This window comes from Lacerta agilis, chromosome 15 (assembly GCF_009819535.1).
Source record: "Lacerta agilis isolate rLacAgi1 chromosome 15, rLacAgi1.pri, whole genome shotgun sequence".
NCBI classification, from domain to species: Eukaryota; Metazoa; Chordata; class Lepidosauria; order Squamata; family Lacertidae; genus Lacerta; species Lacerta agilis.
The window spans coordinates 24,925,835-24,943,650 of record NC_046326.1 but is presented as its reverse complement, the minus strand read 5'-3'; the positions used below and the strand labels follow the sequence as shown (position 1 = coordinate 24,943,650).

The 17,816-nt window shown below is 45.0% G+C and overlaps 1 protein-coding gene across 2 annotated transcripts in view; it reads right to left on the bottom strand.

Annotated features, from left to right (window-relative positions):
* The window catches only part of OPCML (opioid binding protein/cell adhesion molecule like), a 423,977-nt gene that overhangs the window by 68,289 nt on the left and 337,872 nt on the right, over positions 1 to 17,816 (bottom strand). For both annotated transcript variants that reach the window (XM_033171564.1, XM_033171565.1), the window contains exon 3: positions 12,504 to 12,632. In XM_033171564.1, coding sequence (XP_033027455.1) covers positions 12,504 to 12,632 — 129 coding nt within the window. The remainder of the gene's footprint in view (positions 1 to 12,503; positions 12,633 to 17,816) is intronic.

The following is a 17,816-nucleotide window of genomic DNA, read 5'->3' as shown; positions in this document are numbered from 1 at the left end:
CCGGAACCAAGGCACGCTTTCCCATAGAAAGCAATGCAAAATGGATTAATCCGTTCCAGACTTTTAAAAACAAGGAAAAAGAGAGTCCATGAATTAGAAGCGTCTGTGGCAATGGGTGGCTGTGTTTTGTTAGAGGTGGGGCATAGGCCATTGTCGGCCTTCCTGCTCCAACCCTTCCTCAAAGCACACACAAACATCAAAGTGGTAGGGCTCTTCTTAGCAATCTGTGTCGGGTTGTCAGCAGCCATGAGCCAAGGGTAGTACAGCGGGGAAGGTGTTGGATCTAGACTGAAACCTGGGTTCAAATCCCAACTGGGCAGTGCTACTAGGGATGGGAGAGCATACAATTAAATTTGCATTTAAAGGCACATCTGACAAACCCATGCTTTCTGAAAGGACATGAAAACAGCCATCCTCAAAACTCACAGTTCTTTCGAAACATACTTTGCTAACCAAGTAATGGGTACAAAAATGCATATACTGCAGTAAAGGATGCCTAGGGATGCACAAGTGAGTGAAGCAACATACAGAAATGCATTGTGTCAGGGGAAGTAGCTTTGCGGTGGGGGAGTATATTAGACAGCATTGTACACAAAAATGCACACATTAGGGAAATCTGCACTAAAATGTTGATGAATTTTCAAGAGCACTTTTTAAAAAATACCCACAAACTGATGTGGACGTGTGGAATGGGTGGGATGGGGGATGAGAAACTGAGAGATTGACAAGACGTTGCCCGTCCATACATGAAACAACTTTCTCCCAGTCCATCCGACTGCACAAGACTGTTGTTTGCATTAAGTGGGAGTGATCCTTGGAGCAAGAGATGTGGGGCTTCATTCTAGATGTGTGTGTGCAGAGAGAAAAGGCAGAACAATTATATAAGGAGCTTTTGCATCCAGTCACCCTTCCAGGAATTCCCATGCCTCAGCTCCCAAGCAGCTGCTTACTGTGCAGCTCTGAATTAGTCACTTCTCTCCACGGAGCCTTGTTTCTCCATCTGCTAAATGCAGACAATAATATTTTCCGATCTCCCTGGGGAGGCTGCAAACCTGAATTTGCTAATGTTTGTCAAGATGACTTGGGTTTATTAAGACTCAATAAAGTATCCTTTTAGAGAGGTTGTGCAATTTCCAGTCCCAGCAGGGAGCCTAAGTGGAAATGCAAAAAAAGAGAAAAAGAAAAAGGAGGGGGGGGGGAGAGATAGAAAAGGGAGTGGGGTGAGGAAGGAAGGAAGGAAGGAAGGAAGGAAGGAAGGAAGGCAGGAGAAAGAAAGAAAAAGAAGCCAGAGCATAACTTTCTTGTGCTGTATCTAAAGCCTCTTCAAAGCATATCAAAATGATTGTTACTGATCACAATTTATATCGCCCTTCCTCCAAAAAGCTTAGTATGGTGTACATAGTTCTGCTTCGGCATTTTATCCTCATAATGACCCTGGGAGTTAGGTTAGGCTAACACAGAGAAAGACAGACAGACAAAATGAGAGGGAGGGAAAGGGAAAGTGTGCATGTCGTGACCAGAATCAGCCAGCGAGGCTAAGTGGGGATCTTGAACCCGGGTCTCTGCTTCTAACCCAGCACTCTAACCACTCCAACCACACTGGCTCCAAAGATCTTTGCAGTGTGGTGGCAATTTTCCCCAAGGCACATTTCAACCTCCTTTGTGGTACAATAGCTTTGGAATCAATTAAGATTAGATTGAGGAGGGGGTGTTGGAGTTGGAGTCAGTTTTATTAGCAACCTTCCCCCCAAAAATAATGAAAAAACCACGTATGAGAGATTAGCTGAGTTAAGGAACATTCAGGAACTAGGGCTTCCCCCATTTTCCTGTGTTTTTCTGCTATGAATGTAACACAAGGTATGGAAGCAGTTGCTGTGGTTGGCTTTGGGTTATATATATATATATATATATATATATATATATATATATATATATATATATACATATATATATACACACACACATATATATTCCTTAAAACATTTACCAGAAGCCAAGATGCCTTAGAAAAAATCTTTAGGCTTATATAAATATGTATTTAGGATCAACTAAATACATACCAGGGATTTCTACTATCTGAAAGATGTCTCGCTTCAGTGACTGCAGAGGTAAAAAAAAAAAAGGAGACGGCTGTTATACATATTTCTGATGTATTATGCTTTCCGACTTGTATTCTTCTAAGTGCTGAGCATGTGCTATGTGCTTTTACAGTGCAAGCGAAGGATGGGGCTTCAAGTGGCAGCCCGCAGACAGATTCACTTTCCCAGATCAAATTTATTTTGTCTTCTCAATGGCCCTACCAAATTTTAATCAAGGTGTGGGAAAATATTTGCCCAGAGAGGTGCACTAGCAAGTTTTTTTTTCCCCAAGATGTAAGGAATGGGCATTATAATTTTATTTTTATAAATGTTTTGCGGCTGCTGAGTTCTGCTGGTGATTTTGTGCAAATGAATTGTAGCTTGTGATTTTAATGCTGCTACAATAGTCAGCTTTTTTATCGGTAGTGTGTTGAATTACTGGGAGCTGTGTATTGCATTGATGTTTGCCATTGTTTGCTCCGTGAATGTCAGTTTTGACTATTTGTTCATTTCGGAAATGTACTTGATTGATATTGAATGTTGCTGCGTTTATAGCAGTTGAGTTCAGTAGTTGCGAAACAAAACAGGTAGAAAAACAAATCTGACTCCACTTGATATTCCATACTTCTCCCTTCCCTCACCCATTTTGGGTTTAATAAGTATTAAACATTTAAATGCACAGATTTTTTTTAATGGAAACACTACTCATGTGCTTAGTCCTTTGAGATGGTGGCAACTTGTTTTCAGAGTCCACCCACTCATTAAGGAGTCCATTTGTAAGGCTGGGTATACTGCTGGCTACAGGATTACTGCCAGCAGAACAGAGCAGCCCTCTAACATTCAGAAGTTGGCCTCTCCCAGAGTACAATAATACAAATCGTATAATAAATTGTATAATAATATAAATTGTAGAATTAGAAAGGATCCCGAGGGTCATCTAGTCCAACTTCCTGTAATACAGGAATCTCAACTAAAGCATCCCTGAGAGATGGCTATCCAACCTCTTCTTACTAACCTCCACTGAAGGAGAGTCCATCAGCTCCCAATGGAGTCCATTTCATTGCCAAACAGATCTTACTGTCAAAAAAGTTCTTCCTGTTGTTTAGTTGCAATCCCCTTTCTTGTAATTTGAATCCATTGGCTTTGGTCCTATCCTCCAGAGAGGGAGTAAACAAGCTTGCTCCATCTTCCATGTGACAGCCCCTTAGATATTTGAAAATGACTATTATATTTCCCCTCAGTCTCCTCTTGAGAGCCAGTGTGGTGTAGTGGTTAAGAGCGGTAGACTCGTTATCTGGGGAACCGGGTTCGCGTCTCCGCTCCTCCACATGCAGCTGCTGGGTGACCTTGGGCTAGTCACACTTCTTTGAAGTCTCTCAGCCCCACTCACCTCACAGAGTGTTTGTTAATAATAATAATAATAATATTTATTATTTGTACCCCGCCCATCTGGCTGGATTTCCCCAGCCACTCTGGGCGGCTTCCAACAGAAACCAAATACAACAATATCAAACATTAAAAACTTCCCTAAAAAGGGCTGCCTTCAGGTTTTTTCTGAATGTCAGGTAGTTGTTTATTTCCCTGACCTGTGATGGGAGGGCGTTCCACAGGGCGGGCGCCACTACCGAGAAGGCCCTCTGCCTGGTTCCCTGTAGTTTTGCTTCTCGCAGTGAGGGAACAGACAGAAGGCCCTCGGCGCTGGATCTCAGTGTCCGGGCTGAATGATGGGGGTGGAGACGCTCCTTCAGGTATACAGGACCGAGGCCGTTTAGGGCTTTAAAGGTCAGCACCAACACTTTGAATTGTGCTCGGAAACGTACTGGGAGCCAATGCAGATCTCTCAGGACCGGTGTTATGTGGTCTCGGCGGCCACTCCCAGTCACCAGTCTAGCTGCCGCATTTTGGATTAATTGCAGTTTCCGGGTCACCTTCAAAGGCAGCCCCACATAGAGCGCATTGCAGTAGTCCAAGCGGGAGATAACCAGAGCATGCACCACTTTGGTGAGACAGTCCGCGGGCAGGTAGGGTCTCAGCCTGCGTACCAGGTGGAGCTGGTAGACAGCTGCCCTGGATACAGAATTAACCTGCGCTTCCATGGACAGCTGTGAGTCCAAAATGACTCCCAGGCTGCGCACCTGGTCCTTCAGGGGCACAGTTACCCCATTCAGGACCAGGGAATCCTCCACACCTGCCCTCCTCCTGTCCCCCAAGAACAGTACTTCTGTCTTGTCAGGATTCAACCTCAATCTGTTAGCCGCCATCCATCCTCCAACCGCCTCCAGGCACTCACACAGGACCTTCACGGCCTTCACTGGTTCTGATTTGAAAGAGAGGTAGAGCTGGGTATCATCCGCATACTGATGAACACCCAGCCCAAACCCCCTGATGATCTCTCCCAGCGGCTTCATATAGATATTAAAAAGCATGGGGGAGAGGACAGAACCCTGAGGCACCCCACAAGTGAGAGCCCAGGGGTCTGAACACTCATCCCCCACCACCACTTTCTGAACACGGCCCAGGAGGAAGGAGCGGAACCACTGTATAACAGTGCCTCCAGCTCCCAACCCCTCTAGCCGGTCTAGAAGGATGTTATGGTCGATGGTGTCAAAGGCCGCTGAGAGATCCAGCAGAACTAGGAAACAGCTCTCACCTTTGTCCCTAGCCCGCCGGAGATCATCGACCAGCGCGACCAAGGCGGTTTCAGTCCCATGGTGAGGCCTGAATCCCGATTGGAAGGGATCCAAATGGTCCGCTTCTTCCAGGCGTGCCTGGAGTTGTTCAGCAACCACCCTCTCAATCACCTTGCCCAAGAATGGTAGATTTGAGACTGGGCGATAGTTGGCCATATTGGCCGGGTCTAAAGATGTTTTTTTAAGAAGCGGTTTAATGACCGCCTCTTTCAGCGGGGCTGGGAAGGCTCCCTCACAGAGGGAAGCATTCACCACCCCGCGCAGCCCATCGCCCAGCCCCTCCCGGCTAGCTTTTATAAGCCAGGATGGGCAAGGATCAAGGAGACAGGTGGTTGGTTTCACTCGTCCAAGCAGCCTGTCCACATCCTCGGAGGTAACAGACTGAAATTGATCCCACGCAACTGGACTAGACAGGACTCTGGCACTCTCCCGCCCTGGCCCTGCTCCCACGGTGGAGTCTATCTCTTTCCGAATCTGAGCGATTTTATCTGCAAAAAACTTTGTTGTGGGGGAGGAAGGGAAAGGAGAATGTTAGCCGCTTTGAGACTCCTTTGGGTAGTGAAAAGCGGGATATCAAATCCAAACTCTTCTTCTTCTTCTTCTCTTTGCCAGGCTAAACATACCCAGCTCCCTCAACTGTTCCCCATCCTTGAAAATCTTGGTTGCCCTTCTCTGCACATGTTCTAGCTTACCTTCTTAAATGGCAGTGCCCAGAACTGGATACAGTATCCCAAGTGTAAAGCAATACAATGTCCCTTGAGCTGGACACTATACTTGACTCGTGTTAAGCTTGTAGTCTTAAAAAAAAAAAACCTAGATCCTTTCCACATATACCAAAGGCAATCCAGGTGCCCCCAATCTTACATTGGTACAGATGGTTATTCCTCCCTAAGTGCAGAACCTGACGTATGTCTCTATTGAAATTCATTTTGTTAGTTTGGGCCCAGTTCTCCAATCAGTTAAGGTCATCTTGAATCCAAATTCTGTCTTCTGTGGCATTAGCTACCCCTCCCAGTTTGGTGTCATTTGCAAATCTAATGAGCTTCCTATCAATTCCTTCACCCAACCCAACAACGATGGTCCGAGAACAGGACCCTGGTGACTCCGGGTTGGAAGGTGAGACACAATGTATCAGATTACTCCCCCCCTCCCGAACATTTATGGTATTTTTCTTTTCGTTTTCTCAAACCTCAAAAACAGGGTTGGGGAACCTCAGGTTGGGGGTCCAAATGTGGCTGTACAGTGCTGTCTCTCTGGCCCTCAGGATTCTCCCTAAGCCACACCCCTTATAAACCTTGCTTCACATCCTTCTTTGACTGGTTTTACCTGGCTAAAATGTGAGCTCTGAAGATTATCCAGAAAGGAACAATACCCTCAGGCTGAATGTGTAAGATGCAAGATGGTGACCAAACTGACAACACGGTTTTTGCTGCTACTGCCGCTTGCAGCAGCAGTGAAACAAACACATATCTGCCAAAGCAATCTTGTCTGCACTCGCTTAGGAGTTTATTCTGTTTTCATGCCTTTTCCCTAATAATTTTCATGTTATACTTGAGCTGTCACACAATACAAAATGTGGAACTATAGCAGAATACAGGGTAATTTTTGTTGGAGATTCATTCCCCTTGTGCAGTCATGGGTTTATTGTCTATCACATGACTGGGTATGTGTTTTGATTCCACAGGAATGGAAAGTGACGGAAGACAAGATGTTTGTCTTACTGTGTTCTGTGAAGTGGGACTATTGTCCTTTGTTCTTTCTCTTTGCTGCCTGATGATAGAGAGAGAGGGAGCCATGTTGAAGTACTCCGTGTGCATTTATATGTAAATGAAGTAGATTAGCCTAAATGCTGAGTTGCTGAGTTCTGTTACGCAACTGCACAAACCTCTGCGGATCCCTAAGTGTGCTGATGTCTTCTGGCATCAGTCGCTGTGGTGTTCGGGCTCAGGAATGCTTTTGAAGCTCCCAAATGATCGCCCAGGAGGGAGGAAACATGCCAGCTGCCCATGTGTCTCTGCCAAGGTTCTACTTGTGTGTAGGACAATCCTGACAATTTTATCAGGCATTTCCATATTATTTGCCACACACACCCCACCCCGGAAGCAGAAAACCCCCAGAAATGAGCACTAAACTTGCACTCTATTCTACTATAGTTCCAGAAGTGGCTTTTGCGTTGTGTGGAAGCTCAAATGTAATGCTGAACTTAACAGGGAAAAGTCATGAAAACAGAATAAACAGCTCTGTGAATGCAGCCTTTCTCTGCCCATCAATCAGGTGAATAACTCTGAGAGGCCACACTGGGGTAAGTAGGCCAATGACCTGACTTTGATCTTTGATTTATTTATTTTTAATCCTTTATTAAGTCTCAATGGCATGATTTGGGTAATTTAGATTCAAATCATTTTATCCCGATAACTTAAAATCCCAACAGTCATACTTTTGAAAAGGGTATATTAAGAGATATCACTGAAGCAGAAAGGAATACAAAAGGATTTATCACAATTGTACTTTGAAATAAAAATTAGCATTGGAACAGCAAGGTAATAATCCCAATATTTTGTTAAAGCCTGCTGACTGACAGGCAGCCATAGTGATTTTGAAAGCCTTTTCCACATTAGCCCTGCTCTCAGTGTTGAAACCATTTTCACCAAAGGGAGAGGTGAGATCATGTTCACACCATCAACAAAGTCTGAAAGTGCATATAAACATGTAACAGAAATTCCACAGCCCTCATGTTCATATTAAGTCAAGCACCTTCCCAATGTTACTGTTACAATGCCTATTAACTGTGGGCGGCAGTCTTGAATGATGCCTATAAAATTGCATTAAGGCATTTGGACATGATGCAAAATTTGGTTTGGAAATCCTGCAATCAGTAAATATATTGATGTGATAAGACTGAAAGCAAGGTTGGGCAATATGACATTGTTGGACTACAATCCCTATCATACCTGACCACTGGCTGATGGCAGCTGGAGTCCAACAACATTGAGAGATCTGCAGGTTCTCCATCCCTGATTTAAAGGTGGATATATCTTTCCCTGGTTTTGGGGGAAAAAAACACTGCCTTGCCACTATTTTGTGTGTGGCTCTGGTTGGTGGACCTTGGGCTTTAAGTGAAACAAAATGAGCTGTTGGTTTGCTACTGGCCTAAGCTGAAGGGGCTGGTTTTCATGTAGAAAGCCCTACGCAGCTTGGGACATCATCTTTCATTGTCTGATATACCTAATTGACACCTAATTATATACCTTATAGACATTGTGCTCTGCAGTTGGGGTCCTCCTGCAGATACCATCTTTGGCCAGGGAGCAGTCTGACCTATTTTCTATTTTCTTTTGTCACAAGGATGAAGGAGGCCTCCCAGCCTGTTCACAGGTCCTTATATGATCAGTGAAAACAGTTGGTCCTGGCAAGTATTAACTGCTCTCAATCTTAACCTGATTACCACCATTTGTCCAGATTTTAATTTGTCTGAATTAATTTTAAGATGTATTTTAATCAATTGATGCATGTTTTTATGTATACTGTGTTATTCATATGACGTTAGCTGCTCTGAGCCCAGCTCCGGCCGGGGAGGGCAGGGTACGAATAAAATTATTATTTTTAGTAGTAGTAGTAGTAGGTCCATTCTGCCCTTTGGAGCTACTCTTCAGCAGGCACCATCTTTTTGGCACCTACTTAAGACCTTCCTTTTCCAACAAGCCTTTTAGGAAAAGATCTTTACCAGTCTGCATCTGCAGTGTAATTGCTTTTAGATGTTTTATCATTTGTGTGTAGATCCTGCAAGCCTGATGTTTGCCCAGGAGTATCCCACATCCTTTTCTGCAGCTGTACATTGCAGAGGACATGGTGGTGAGCAAAGAAACAGCCTTTTCAGGCAGCTTGTACGGCATTACTGATAGTTCCGTGGGGGCAATACATTGCTACTAGGGAAGGGAGAAATTCAATTTCGGTTTGTTTTTAAAAGCAAATATATCTCAGCCACAGTTTCTGATACAAGAGCTGAAACGCATTTGTCATTCAAAAATTTGCTGTTCTCTGAATTTTGCAATACAGTTCTCCAGACAAGTAATATGCAGAAAAGTGCATGTACGGAAGCAAAAGAAGAAGAAAAAGGTGTGCATAAAAATGGATCAGTTGGTGCAAAACAACATGCAAACAACACATCATGTTAAGGAAAGTTGCTTTGCAAAAATGTGTATATTGGGCAGAATTGTATACAAACATGTGTATAGTTAGGAGAAGTATGTGCCAGAATACTGATGAATTTTCACAAGGAGATATATATATATATATATATATATATATATATATATATATATATATATATATATATATATATATATATATATATATGATGTAGAAATGTGGAGAGGTTAGAAAAATGAGAAATGGAGTGGAAACGAAATGGACAGATTTGCCTGCCTCTGTTTGCTGCCCAGAATGACGATGGTGGCTAACCTCACAAGAAGGAGCAGTCACATGTCAGGCATGAAATATGCCTCTTCTGTTCCAATTTGAGTGGACGCTTGGGTTGCGAATGCAATCTGTGCGGGAGGCGCGTTCGCAACCCGCAGTGTTCACAACCCGCGCCGCTGCTTCTGTGCACGCACGTGACGCAATTCAGTGCTTCTGCACATGCACAAAGTGCAATTTAGTGTTACTGTGCACGCGCGAGCGCTGAAACCCAGAAGTATCCCATTCCGTTACTTCCGGGTTTGGCGCAGTGCGCAACCCGAAATCGCATAACCCGAGGGATGACTGTACTGACAAAGGGTTAAATGTATCAAGTAGGATTACATACCAGGAAAAACAGAACCCAGACAAATATTTCGAGAATACTGCAGCACTGCACGGGGGTGGGTGGGTAGAGCAAGGGGGGGTGAGGCAGGGGTGCCTTTGACCCAATTTGCAGAAGGCTAAGAGTCTCTAATCTTCAGTGTCTCTCCACAGAGTGCCTTGGGACAGAACGAGCCAGAGACACAGACATGATGCATTGTTGTTGTTATAAAAGCGAGCTCCTCGCTTTGAGCATGTTTCCAAAGATAATCCATTTCTTTCTCTGGCTATCGAAGAAACAAGGAGCTCTTTCCCGAAAGCAGGTTTTTTTCCTCTTCAAGGTAGCTGTCGCTTTTGTTTACTTAAGCACTTTTTATGCAAAGACTTTGTAAAGCTCCTTTGCAATCGTGACACTGAACAATAACCCTCGGAAGCTGGGAAAGTGCTGGAGCGAACTGTGACTTTCCATGCCTAAACAACATGCACCCCTCCTTTTAAAAAAAAAAAAGCTTCTGGCAAATGGCCAGAGCCATATCCACAGGTGTATGGATAGTGTAGTTATATAGTTTAGTCACTAGGTGGCACTGGACTTAACTGTATCTGGATGGAGCCAGGAGGTTTCTGTTTGTGTTCTAGACTTGTTTTAAAAAGACAATGGCTGCATGCACACCACAGTTTATTCCCCTTTTTTTGCAGTGCTTCCTTAACTGTTAAACTTAGCATTAAATTTGTGCTTTCACACAACACAGTTTGGGAAATTCAGCAGAATATAGCAAAAAACTCAGTGCTAATTTCTGTGTTACTTGCTTCCAGAATAATAATAATAATAATAATAATAATAATAATAATAATAATAATAATAATAATAATAATAATAATTTGAAAATAACGTTGAAATAAATAAAACATCAGGGCTGCTATCCTTTCCTCAAGTGATTTTGCTTAGCCGAAACTATGATGATGCCTCTTACAAGCTGCATGGAGGTGTGTGTGTGTCTGTGTTTGTTTGTTTGTGTGTGTGATATAAAAGCCTGTGGCTTTCACGTGGCAGGAATGTATCCTACTGCACAAAGGCTTGAGTCACATTATTTATTTATTAATTAAACAATTAGTTAGATTTATATAATGGCCATCAACAAAAGATCACAGGGTGCTTCACAAAATAAATTACAAGATAAAACACAGTAAATAATTAAAGCAAAACAACCCCTTCCCTCCTACAGATGCATTTAAAAGGCTGTAGAAAATTGATCAGACGAAGGCCTAGTTGGAGATGAATGTTTTCGCCAGGTGCCTAAAAATATATAATGAAGGCACCAGGCAAACCTCCCTAGGGAGAGCATTCCACAAACAGGGAGCCACTACAGAAAAGTTGCCCATTCTCATTTTGCCACCCTCCAGACCTCACATGGAGGAGGCGCACAAAGAAGGGCCTCACAAAGAGGCTCATGTATGTTGCTACAGCCACTTTTGCCACTTCTCTCTCCCACCATTATTGGCATGCACCCCGTCCAGTAGGTTTTGCACAAGAGAATGTCACCCCTGAGTTAAAAAGTTCCACTATCCTGTCTTTGTCCTATCAGGTTATCCCTGCCTTCCTCTCCAGATCTGCTTCATGACTCTCTCACCATGAGCCTTGAAGAGAAAATAAACTCCAAGGAGAGCTTCCACATTGCTTCAGAGCACCTTAAGCCCCGCCCTGCACACAACGGTAACTGGACTAAGAATGTTGGGAACAGGGTTTGCAGGCCGCTGCCATTTTGTCACAAGGCACATCTGTCCTGATGACTGTTTGGGATAAAAAAGAAAGAAGATCTACCTGGTAGTGGCGGCAGTGGACAGTTTGCATTACCTATGAACTGTTCATCATACAGGGACAACTCGCTTTCAGACCAAATGAGAGCACAACCAGAGAGATGCTCATGTCACCAAAAGAAATTGCCAGTGGTTCTTGACTTTGCATATACCACCTAATGCTTAACAGCTTACCCTGGTTCTCTCTTTGTGACTTGCAGGCCAAGGCACCTGAGCCACAAAGTTTATGGGTTCAAATAGGCCACAGCTTTATTGGTTACAGATGTGAGTGGTTCTGGCTTAGGGATTGGGGTGAATTCAGGCTATATCTTGACTCCTACCTGTCTGCAGGGAGTTCACAAAAGGGTAAACCACCGATAAGGGGTGCCCTGTAACTTATGTCAGACAGTGGTAGCCCGAGGGGTCCTCACAGGGGCTGTGACATAGCCCTAGCCCATGCCCAGGCTTCGGACAGTATTCACACCCCGGGTCCCTTTAACAGGTTACCCTTACTGAGGAGGAGCAGGCAAGGCAACAACCTCCCCTCCAACCAGACAAAGGCTTACCCAATGCCTAACCATACAAAAGTTGTGACAATTTCTACTAGGTAGGCGAAAACGAAATGGCCAGTGCCAATTTGCCAAGTGGAAGAAAATCCTACCCGGCCCCAACAACATGACAACCGACAAGTGCCATAACAAGATCATATCAGAGCAAAGAATGAAAAGAGGGTGGGTGGGTAGGGTGATCTGACAAAGAAGCGAGGAAGAGGGAGCCGACCAGCCAGAAATTAAATGGTCTGCAGCCACACCTACCCTGGTCACAGATTGGCTGGGGCTGTCCCCGGCACAGATGACATAGCCGGCCATGATGCGGGGGGGGGGCAGTGTACCTTCCCCCCTACTCCGGAAAACTGTTGAGGCTTGGCTGACTGGCTGCAACACTGTACACCAGATAAAAGGCGGAAAGCACTCTGTTCTAGAAATAGGTCACCCACACATGCACCTAGGCTGTTCACAAAAAAGCACTCACCAAGCCCTTTAGTTTTACTCTCGCCTCCAACCCGTCACAACTCAACGGTGGCCCCTTCCACCACGTTCTGTATTCAGCCCTGGTTTCTCAGGTTGGAATTCCCCATCTCCAAATTTGGGCGAGACCTTACCTTTGCTGCCAGACAGGTGCTTCCATGTGACTGTTGGTTCTGGTCTCCCAAAGGCCAAGCACAAAAGGGTGACACTGCTGCCTTCGTTGACGGTGATGTCTGATGTGATGTTTATAATCTGTGGAGGAACTGCAACAAGAAAGGTGGGAAGGAATGAATACCTGTTAAAAACGAATTCTGATGCTACTTATGGGTAAGCCCTTCCCCACCCAGGCTGAATTTAGGGAAATTAGACCATCTTGCCCAAACCCTGTTCTGCCAAGAGCAACTGGTTTTTTGTTTTGTTTTGTTTTTGATTTAGGGGCAACAAGCACATTTATGTGTGAAGTGGACAGTCACAGCAAGAATTAGATATAAAGCTACAAGATCATATTAATGCACAGCAAGAATAAAGCATAAGGCTACCAATGAAGATCATTATTCGTTTGCCAATTTGATTGCTAAGAATTCCTTCCTAGGCATGACAGCAGCAGGAACCCCTGGTAGCTGTAGTTGGTTGACACCATCCTGGGACCCCTCTCTCCCCCCTGGGTCTCTTTATCTACTCTGGGTTCCTCTTACAGTGCTTCCAGCTCTTATATTCATAGTCTGTATCCTGCTGAGGAAGATAATTGGTGCATTACTCGTTCCCTTGTGAACCACATTTCAGAGGTCCCCAAGGCCCTCCCATAAGGGTTAGAGGGATGAGTTATGAGACTGCAGGTGCAGTTGTAGTCTTGTGACCCTGCCTGTCAAAGTCAAAGCATTTGACTTAACCAACTGGGGTCAAGAAGACAACCACTTGTCAGTCATAGGTCAGGAGCTTTCTCTTTTTCATTCCTGCAATAGTGCTGACCCTAGCAGAATATGATTAAAGCTTTCAGTTTACCACTTTACAATATTGCGCCGGCATAGCAAGTGCATAATACAGGCCTGTGCCCGGGCGCCTTTGAGGGCACCCGAAAGGGCAACAACACAAAACAATTAAAACTTCTGAGAACAGATTAAAAGCAATCATCTAAAAACTTCTTAAAAAGCTATCGCCTACTCTCACAGCAAATAATTTCACGATTGCCAGGAACAAATCTTTGAGCTACCAAAAACCCAGTCAAACAGGGTTGTGTTTGGATTCTCCCTAAAGATTAATAGCACGAGAGACAAACACGCTCCATTAGGGAGGGCATTCCACAAATGGGAGCCACTATGCAGGAGGCCCTGTCATGACACACCAGCAACTAGGTAACCCCACAGTGGAGAGTCTAACTGGACCTTTGGGTGGAAACAAACTCAAAGTGTCTGATATGCAACACTCCCCCTGTATTTAAGATTCCAACCCTCCCTCTGTCTATTTGATGTTGGCAATGAACACCAGAGGCCTGAAGATGTGCTGCAAAGAATCAGGAACACATGGGAAAGTGATATTTTGGGGGCTTCTGCAATCCTCAGTCCGTAGAACTGTGAATATTGCTTTTATCCTCTCCAAGCTTACAGCTGGGGCTGAGCATCTGGGGGGAACAGATTATCCAACCCCCAATCTAGACTCTATACAGATTCAGCGATACAGTTCTACAAAATAGCACACAGCTGTCAATGTGAATGTCTTCTAAAAGTTGAGTTTCTTTTCACCCTTTCCTTTTACAGTATCTTCTTCTCCCCCACCCCAACCATACACCTTGCCTTTTGAGGGAAGGAATTAAGAGCATTTTAAAATATCTTGAAAGAATCGGGGGAGGGAAGGAAGGGGTAGAGAGACTTTTGCTTTCAATCTGTTAGTCTGCTCCTGGCAATATAGCGTGCAGCAGATTTAAAGGACAGCTGATGTCTTGTGGAAAGCTGAAAAACAACCTATGGAGAGAAATGATTCAGCCGTTTTGAATCTACATTTCCCCTATATTTCTGTTCACTGGTTCTTTATTACAAAGGACACTGGCGCGAAAACATGTTCTTCAAGGATTCATCTGCGTCTCCGCTGTTTATTCCCCACCTGAATCATAATCTCTTGTTTGTGTCTTCACAGTTGGTTGCTATGGAAGTTATTATGTCCTTGGTATCTCACATTCACATCATGACGGCCGTAGAAAGGAATAAGAATCTTGTTCAAGGGGAAGGTGGGTCCCCCCTCCGGGCTGAAACCAAAGTCCGTGGATAGAGCCGCATCGAGAACTCTGCACGACTGAACGAGTTTGAGGTGTATATTTAAATGAAGGAGATAATCCAGGATTACAAGTTCAGACATGGAAGATAAAGTCCAGCATCACCACAGGCAAGGTGAAGAGGAAGCCTGCTCTGATAGGGGACACAGACAAAAGCACTCGTAGCAGTCACCTCCTGGCGTGGAAGATTAGGGAGGGGATCTCAGGTGTGACCCTTTTTTAAGAGATGCGAGTTATTGGATTTCACCTTCGTACAGGAGTATCACAACTCCACAGAGCAAGGGTAGCCAACATGCTGCCCTCCAGATGCCACAGGGCTGCAATTCCCATCATCTTTTGCTGATTGAGGCCACAACATCTGGAGGGCACCATGTTGGGTACCTAATTCACATTTCCTGAGCCAAGATGCAAACCAAAGGACAGCTGTTCTTCAAAATCCACAGTCCGCCAAATTTTGTGATGCAGTTCCCCTAGCAAATACAGCATGCCCCCCGCCCAATGCATACAGTGGTACCTCTGGTTATGAATGCTTCTGGTCACAAACGCTTTGAGTTATGTACTCTGCTAACCCGGAAGTAGCTGCTCCTGTTCACAGTTCACAGTTATCAAAGTTCACAGTTAAGCAATGCATTTCTTGGAATCAGCCCAAATAACACCAAAGTGTGGTCAGCTTTCAAGTCCTCCAGACCTCTTTGCTAGGGGAGATGCTACAGAAAACAGTCATTGAGAGGGACAAGGAAATATATTACACAAACACAGGTGTGGGCAGACAAACTAGGCTTGTGTTATAGCCAAGAGATCTTTATGTAGACAAAGTTCCAAGAAGGAGTTTGTAGGCTGAGTAAGTCCCTCCCTGGCGCTATGTAAGACGGGCTGGCCCAAGACATTTTGACACCTAAGGTGGACCCCAAACTTGTGCTGCCCTCCCCACCAGGGAAGAAGGGGTGAGGGAAGATCTACATCAGGAACAAAGAGGGAAAGAAAGATTGGCATTGGGATCTGCTACCCCAGTGAATCCTGCCAGCTGAGGCAGCAACCCCACGTTGCCTCATGGGTGGACTGACCCTGTATGTAGGAATGTAGGGATCAAGACTATGGCACAGAGAGTAGAAACATAGACACTACCTTATGCAGACTCAGAGCACTGATTCTGGAATAAAGACACAATTAATGCTCCCCATGTCTAAGGAATTCAAGTATGGACTGCAAGACAGATCTGTCCGAAACATAAACAAAAGGTTCCTGAGAGAACAGCAGCAAAGAGACACATGACAGCTTTTAGTTTAGAAGTCAGGGGTTGATTTTGGATGGTTTTCTAACTCAAAAGAGTCAAGGGAAGCCAAAGGTTTCCTCCATGAATTAAGTCATGTTTCTTGTTTGGGTCAGTGGTAGCTGACATGCTTCTCTCTTGATGTTGGGGATTATGGGTCTTGGAGTCTAAAGCAAGAAGCTGGACAGAAGTCTGCTGGGGGTGCTCTTAAGTCTGGGTTGCCTGCAGCAAAGAGGAAGCTGGACACGATGGTTCGCTAGCCCCCCAGCAATTCTATGATGATGTGTTGAATATTGCATCAGCCCCAGAATCAAAAGGGAAAGATGGTGGGTTAGATGTGTGCCCTTCTGTCACTATGGTTTTGGTAGAAGATCTATGGGTGGTATGTAGCTAAATAAACCTGCTAGTAGAAGGAATTTTGGCTGCAGAAGAAACTCCTCTCCCACCTCCAAATCATTAGGTTACAGATATAATTCAGCAATGGGAAACCTGACACCTGGGGCAGACTTCCTGGCCTCTATCTGGCTGTTGGGAGCCTCCCTGGATCACAACCCACACCAGCCTTGCTTTGCACCCTCCTTCGTACTGGCTAGAATGTGCTCTTGAACTCTGAGAATGCTTCTCGCTTGCCTGGTGGACAAAGAGGGATGTGCAAGTGTTGAGTGCATGTGGCATGTGCCCCCCCCCCGAAGACTACTATGGAGGGAATGTGGCCCTCTAGCTGGAAAAAGGTTCCCCAACCATTGTTTAAATCGAACGTCCCCATCTGTGTCCCCAGCTTATCACAGGCATCCTGAAGATAACTTTTATATAGGCCTAAAGCACATAGTTGGGTGGTGCTGTGGGTTAAACCACAGAGCCTAGGGCTTGCTGATCAGAAGGTCGGCGGTTCAAATCCCTGTGACGGGGTGAGCTCCCGTTGCTCGGTCCCAGCTCCTGCCCACCTAGCAGTTCGAAAGCAGTTCGAAAGTGCAAGTAGATAAATAGATACCACTCCAGTGGGAAGGTAAATGGTGTTTTCATGCGCTGCTCTGGTTCGCCAGAAGCGGCTTAGTCATGCTGGCCACATGACCCAGAAGCTGTACGCCAGCTCCCTCAGCCAGAAACGCGAGATGAGCGCCGCAACCCCAGAGTCGGACACGACTGGACCTAATGGTCAGGGGTCTCTTTACCTTTACCTTTTAAAGCACATAATAAGATCCCCCCCACCTACATTTGTTTCCCCCCCCCCCCGAAAAACCCCTCCTGAGGGGGCTAGGGGGCACATGGAGAAAAGAGAGGCAGGGGAAGTTCCAATATGCAAGCAGAGACCCTTACCCTAGCATATCTGTTTAGCTGGGTAGTGCCCTAGATCTGGCTCTTTGCAGTGAGCAAAATAATAACATGTAGAGACAAAGGCTCTGAAAAAATGCAAATTGCATGCAACATCTTTGTATTGTGGCACATCAAGCTGTACCTGTGCTGATGGGCCGCAGCTCTTGAATTCCCCCTCCTGAATGCCCCCACTTAGATAATACATTATATCATGTCATGTCAGATCAGATCCCATTCTATTTATGATTGCTTTTCTCCCCTATGTTGTATTTTGTGAAAGGAGATGATAGGGAATGAGAACAAATTATTGTGAATTGCAAGGATATAAATACACGCCATGATTCTAGTGACATCACAAACCACTCAAGCTGTGCTCCGGTGGTTTATAATGATTGTTTCCCGAGCATCTCTCAGCATGCGTATTCATAGCTTTGTTCGCAGCTTTCCCCATATTTAATGCACACGAGGTGCACGGGTTTCACACATGGTTGCTCACAAAACTCTCATCTGAATCTCTGGCCCAAATTTGGGGGTTCTGAATGGCCTGGATTTGTTTGCAGATCAGCTCCAAAGGGTTAACAAACAGCTCTTTCTCCT